The 5776-nt window shown below is 35.9% G+C and overlaps 1 protein-coding gene across 1 annotated transcript; it reads left to right on the top strand.

The window, feature by feature from the left end:
- Positions 1-814: 814 nt before the first annotated feature.
- RPF1 (ribosome production factor 1 homolog (S. cerevisiae)) lies at positions 815-5153 on the top strand (the record flags this gene model as incomplete). The annotated part of the gene is made up of 7 exons (XM_010079818.1): positions 815-895; positions 1298-1393; positions 2089-2242; positions 2805-2887; positions 3755-3936; positions 4019-4145; positions 4997-5153. Coding segments are annotated over 7 exons (765 nt in total), but the record flags the coding sequence as incomplete, so codon positions are not given.
- Positions 5154-5776: the final 623 nt, after the last annotated feature.

The following is a 5776-nucleotide window of genomic DNA, read 5'->3' as shown; positions in this document are numbered from 1 at the left end:
GCCCTGCCTGAAAAGGCTTCTCGGTCCGGTGTGACTGCCGTGGGTTGTGTTGATGCTGTTAGGAATTACACTCTAATGAGTAATTTCTGTATAAATTAGAACAGTCAGGTCTGACCGAAGCCTGCCCAGAGCAGTTGCCTGCTTGTGTCCAAGCCTAGCCACGAACAAGGGTCTTGCTCCTTGTCCTGAACTACTTCAAGAACAGTCAGGTCTGACCGAAGCCTGCCCGGAGCAGTTGCCTGCTTGTGTCCAAACCTAGCCACGAACAAAGGGTTTTGCTCCTTGTCCTGAACTACTTCGAAAGCCTATCGACAGCTGAGGACAGTCAGTTGTGAGTTTCTGTATTTTCATAATCGCACAAGAGCAGTGTAACTAAACAGGGTAAACATTATAGGCTGTTAGTGTTAAGTTGTAGATGTCAAGGCTAAAATATGTTGCTGTTGAAAGAAGAGCTTTTTTTTCCATGGAAGAGAAGAAAAGTGGATAGAAAGTAGCCCCCCTCCTTTCTTTTTTTTTTTTTTTTTTTTTTTTTTTTTTTTTTTTGCTTTGGAACCCCATTTCTTAATTAGACTGAAATGAAGCAGTGTCCCTGTTCCAGAGATGCGTCTCCTCCACGTAATACGCTCTGGTGTCCCAGTACCCATGCATATTTTTGATCAAGGTGATGTTGTAACTTTTTATGCCAGCTTTTAAAAAAGAATGCTTCTAATTCTGTGCAGAAATATACACAATATCATGGTAGTATGAATGTGTTTTTTGCAATATACTTAAAAATTGCATGAATGTGTTATGTTAAGAAACATATTTATTTTAGGCACCTCCAAAAGCCATACCAAAGACTATTGAAAATCAGAGAGTGTACGACGAAACAACTGTAGATCCCAATGATGAAGAGGTAACTGCTTAATTTCTGCATGTACTATTAAGTTGACCGTTTTTTTTATTTCCAAGAAGGGACATAAAATGGATTGAGGAAACTTAGCATTCACCACTCTCCTATTAAGGTGTTGATTAATTACTTTTTCTATGTGACTGGTTCACTAAGAGGTGGTATCATTCTTTCATTATCTACATCAGATAATTGCCTTTTGCATTACTGTTACTGATAGTAAAACCTGCCAGTGATGTTGATCACACTAGATTCTTAAAGATGTAAAAACCACATGCTTTGTGATGATTGATTATAGATCTTGTGAACAGAAATTTTTCCTACTGAATTCAATTTTATCAGAATTTAGATCAGATTGAACAATTGTTCTTCAATTATGGTGGATTAACAAGTCTTCTGTTCTTCCAGGTTGCTTTTGATGAAGCAACTGATGAATTTGCACCATACTTCAACAGACAGACAGTTCCCAAGATTCTTATTACAACATCAGACAGACCTCGTGGGGTATGTATGTTTTATTTGGGAGAGTTCTGAGCAATCAACTGGTTATAAGACACCAAGGTTTTCATACTGCGATTGGTAAATTAACGCTGAAAAGAATAGCTTTCACAGGGATTTTTTTCTGCTGTTTTAGTTAGTGACACTCAATAACTTTGTATATGTATGTAATCTATTAGTTTCTGTAGCACTGTTTCCTTCATAAAAAAACCCAGCCTCATGTATATGTTCTTATATGCAAATGATTTGCATTACCTAATTGGGGAGATTACTGATATTTGTGCAAACCACAAAACAAGTGGTTTTAAAAATAGGAAAAAGTACACCTCAAACAGTTTATCTAGAAATTCAGACATTAGTACCTGAAGTAATAGTTATATTGTATTTTGAAATGTTACGAACTTTTTGTTCGTAATGAGTTTGGAGCATATGCTTTTTGGAATTTTCCTGTTTTTCTATGATTGAGGGAAGAAAAAACATCTTTTAAAAGTCCCTGGTGTGCTGCAGTCTTTACTGCAAATATTTTTTTTTCTCACTGACTGAATGAAGTAATTTAATAGCCTGTCTTCAAATGTTTATAGATATACTGGAAGAAATACATCATCAGGGAGGGCAGTTGGAACGAGCAACCCTCCATTCCCCTAATATTTGAATTTGGCACTGTATTTACCACGTTGGAATTTAACTCACCTGTTTTGCAGAGAACAGTGAGATTCTGTGAGCAGCTGTCTACTGTTATACCTAACTCACATGTCTACTATCGAAGAGGACTGGCTTTGAAAAGAATTATTCCGCAGTGTATTGCAAGGGACTTCACAGATTTAATCGTCATTAATGAAGATCGCAAAATACCAAGTATCCTTTTGTGTATTTATTAAAATAGACATACTAGCTCTGGGCATATTAGGTAAAGAAAACAATTCTGTAGTGTGCATCAGAGATATACTTTATTCTGGATCTGTGCAGCTTACAGTGTAACTAGAGAGTTAAAAATCATTGTGCCAACTTAAATATCTGACGGCTAATGGAGCTTGGAAATATTAAACAAGGGTATGGGTGGTGGTTTGGTGGTTTTGGGGTTTTTTTTTAGTTTTAATGCATGGATGAACGTTGTTAGTTCAGTAAATTTAACAGTTTGATTAATTAGCAAGTTTTTCTGACTAGATAAAATATTACTAATTAGTAAGCGAGAAAGCAATAGAAGATAACTCTGGTTAGCTATTGAAGCAAAATTTAATGGGCATACTTCAGAACACTAACTAGTTTATGGATATGTTTGAAAATATGATGAAACCTCATACATTGGTCGTAGATGATGGATATAATATTCTAATGTAACATTGCATTTTGCAGAAAATGTTCCTCTGTAAATTACATGTTCAATATTACCAGCCTTTTTTTTTAACTCTGTGAACAGATGGTCTTGTTTTAAGTCACCTACCTGATGGTCCAACTGCTCATTTTAGAATGAGTAGTGTTCGTTTGCGTAAAGAAATAAAGGTGAGACTCAGAAAATTTAAAGAACTGGGTAGTCTGTTGTTTAATGATAAATACGTTCAGTCTGCTTGAACTGTCAAAACTGGTTGCACTTTGTATGATTGATTCAGCTGATCTTGTAAAGGTGTTTTTTCACAAGCTAGCAGGACACCAAGGACTAGTATATTCTACTTCCATGAAGCAGCATATTTCCATTTTCATAGTTATTTGCTGAATTTCTTTAACTGTCTGCAAAATAGTCATGACAATAAATAGCAGCTGATAACCTAGGTAAATGGAGAATACCCCATGTATAGTATACACACAATATAGGGCATCTAAAAATCAGCAGTTTAACAGATTTCAATAGATGTTCCTAGTCTTGAATAAAACCTAATTTTACTTATTCTTACAGCCCTGTCACCTATTCTGTAGTAAGTATTGCTTACTTAGCCCTAAAGAATTCACAGTAATTTTTTTCTTTTTTGAAATAAGAAGAATCCCATTTACTCTTAATCCCATATACTCTTAGTTGGTCTTAGTACAGGGAGAGAAGACTCCTGTGATAGGTGGCCTGTATTGTTTGCTATAACAGGTGCTGCCAGGATTGGAAATTGGTGCAGGAGAGAGGAAATGTAAAATTATTTGTGCTTTTTTATTCAATTTATATTGTTGAACCAAAGATCCTTACATTACCAGCTACTCCTTTACCTGTATACGCACTTAGGTTGTGTTTGAAAAAATGATTAGGGCATGTTATCAGCCCTGTTAGAAGAAGCTGGCCCTGGCTGTATTCCCCCTATTTTATTTCAAACTCTTCTTTGAGAATGTATTAAAATCCTTTTGCATTCCATCTGTCCTTTGCATTCTTATCTATTACTTTCATTTCAGCGAAAAGGGAAGGAGCCCACAGAACATGTACCTGAAGTAATCCTGAATAATTTTACAACACGGCTTGGACATTCTATTGGTCGCATGTTTGCTTCCCTCTTCCCACATGATCCTCAGTTCATTGGAAGACAAGTAGCTACATTTCACAACCAGCGAGACTACATCTTTTTCAGATTCCACAGGTGACATTTTCCACAAAACTCATAAATGAGAGAATGTTCTTGTAACTTACCTCCTAATTTTTATTATTATTTCCTCCCAAAGGTATATCTTTAAGAGTGAAAAGAAAGTGGGAATTCAAGAACTTGGGCCACGTTTTACACTAAAGCTGAGGTCTCTTCAAAAAGGAACCTTTGATTCCAAATTTGGAGAGTATGAATGGATTCATAAGGTATGTCTAAGTAATGACAGTAGTCCTGCCTGGGAAGGGAGACTAAATCTGGCATGAAATGTAACCACAAATCTTAGCCTAGAAAAGTGGTATAAATACAGTTGTCAATATGGAAGCATTTAACTGAAATAGCTAAAGGTATATTTTGAGAAATATGCAAAGTAGAAGCATTCTGCTATATTGCAAGTCAAGCATAAAAATGGCAAGGATGACAAATATCAGTATACCATGACTACTTATTTGCAGAATGTAATTTCTTTAGCATATACAGATAAAAGCAGATGTGAAAAATGCTCCCCTGGTATAAGCTGCTATTGGAAGCCTAGTAAACTTGACTAGAGCTATCCTTTGTGCAAGGTGACTGTAAGAATTATAATGTAAAAATGATTAAGCTATTTACATAAATGTCACTTTCTAATAGTGAATGGAAAGTAACACTGACCTCTGCACATCTTCAAGTGAAATGGAAGTATTACTCTAGGCAATGATAAATTACTTTTCCAGTAATTTTTACGATGGAATTGCAGTTGATTGGCAAAACTTAGACGTTAGTACCCAAGCTATTCTGGAAGGAAAATTCTAATACTCCTGGTGTAGCTCATGTAACGGATCTCTTGTTTGTTTTAAAGACACTGTCTGCTGTCAGTAGACAGAGAATTGCTACATGTTCTTTAGTACTAAGTCACTAATCTCTAGTTCTTCTCCCTTGTATAAAGACTCAACTACACTGTAACTGTGACACATCCTCACTGCCTACGCCACTACAAACTGGAGTGGTCATCCTTTGGTCATCCTTGTTTGTATCCTGTTGCATTAATTTGCTGGTTAATAACTTCTCTTTTAAATTTCAGCGCCGAGAAATGGACACAAGTAGAAGAAAATTTCACTTATAAGGGACAGCTATCTGCCAGTTGCTGGTGACCAGAAATACAACTGCTTTGAATTATGGATCATCTCAGACTCCTAAGTAGTGATGATACTGAACAGTATCTGTCTGCAGAAGACAAAACTGCAAACATTAAAACTTTCTACAGGAGCAGATGGAGTAAGACACATCTTTCTTTCTATGTCTGCAGCTAAATACAACATGACAAAGACAGTGACTCTTTCCAGTTTGGCGGGAAAAACTATGGCAATGTCAGAGTAGCCTGTAATTTAGCGGTCACTGAAGATTTGCCATGACTGCAGCTGTCCTGTAGACATAAATTACACTTTCCACCATCAAAGACAGTAAATACTTTGATTAAAGATATTCTCGAAATAAAGTCTTTTTTTTCTAAAAAAAATTATTTTTAAAAGCTTTTTTTGTGTTAAGCAGATAAACTCAGATGTTTTCCAGTAACCAGGTAAGAGATAAATATTTTAAACCTCTTTCTAACTTACAGTATGCTGTTCCCTGACAATACGGTGATAGTGTTGCCTATCTAGAGAACATTGAGAAGTCTGTATGCAATCCAGGAAGTCCGTGGTATTTTATTTCATTAACATCTTGCATAAAATAGCCATGTTGCTGAAGTTAAAAAACAATATGCTTGATTCCTACAGGTATCTCTTCTGTAAACATTGTATTTAGAAGAGGTATATACCCAAAGCAGTTGATATTCTTTGAAATAAACACTGATGGGTAGTTA

The sequence above is a fragment of the Pterocles gutturalis genome, unplaced genomic scaffold, assembly GCF_000699245.1.
Source record: "Pterocles gutturalis isolate BGI_N339 unplaced genomic scaffold, ASM69924v1 scaffold26794, whole genome shotgun sequence".
NCBI classification, from domain to species: Eukaryota; Metazoa; Chordata; class Aves; order Pterocliformes; family Pteroclidae; genus Pterocles; species Pterocles gutturalis.
Note: the sequence above shows the minus strand (reverse complement) of the source record. Positions and strands in the feature narration are given on the sequence as shown.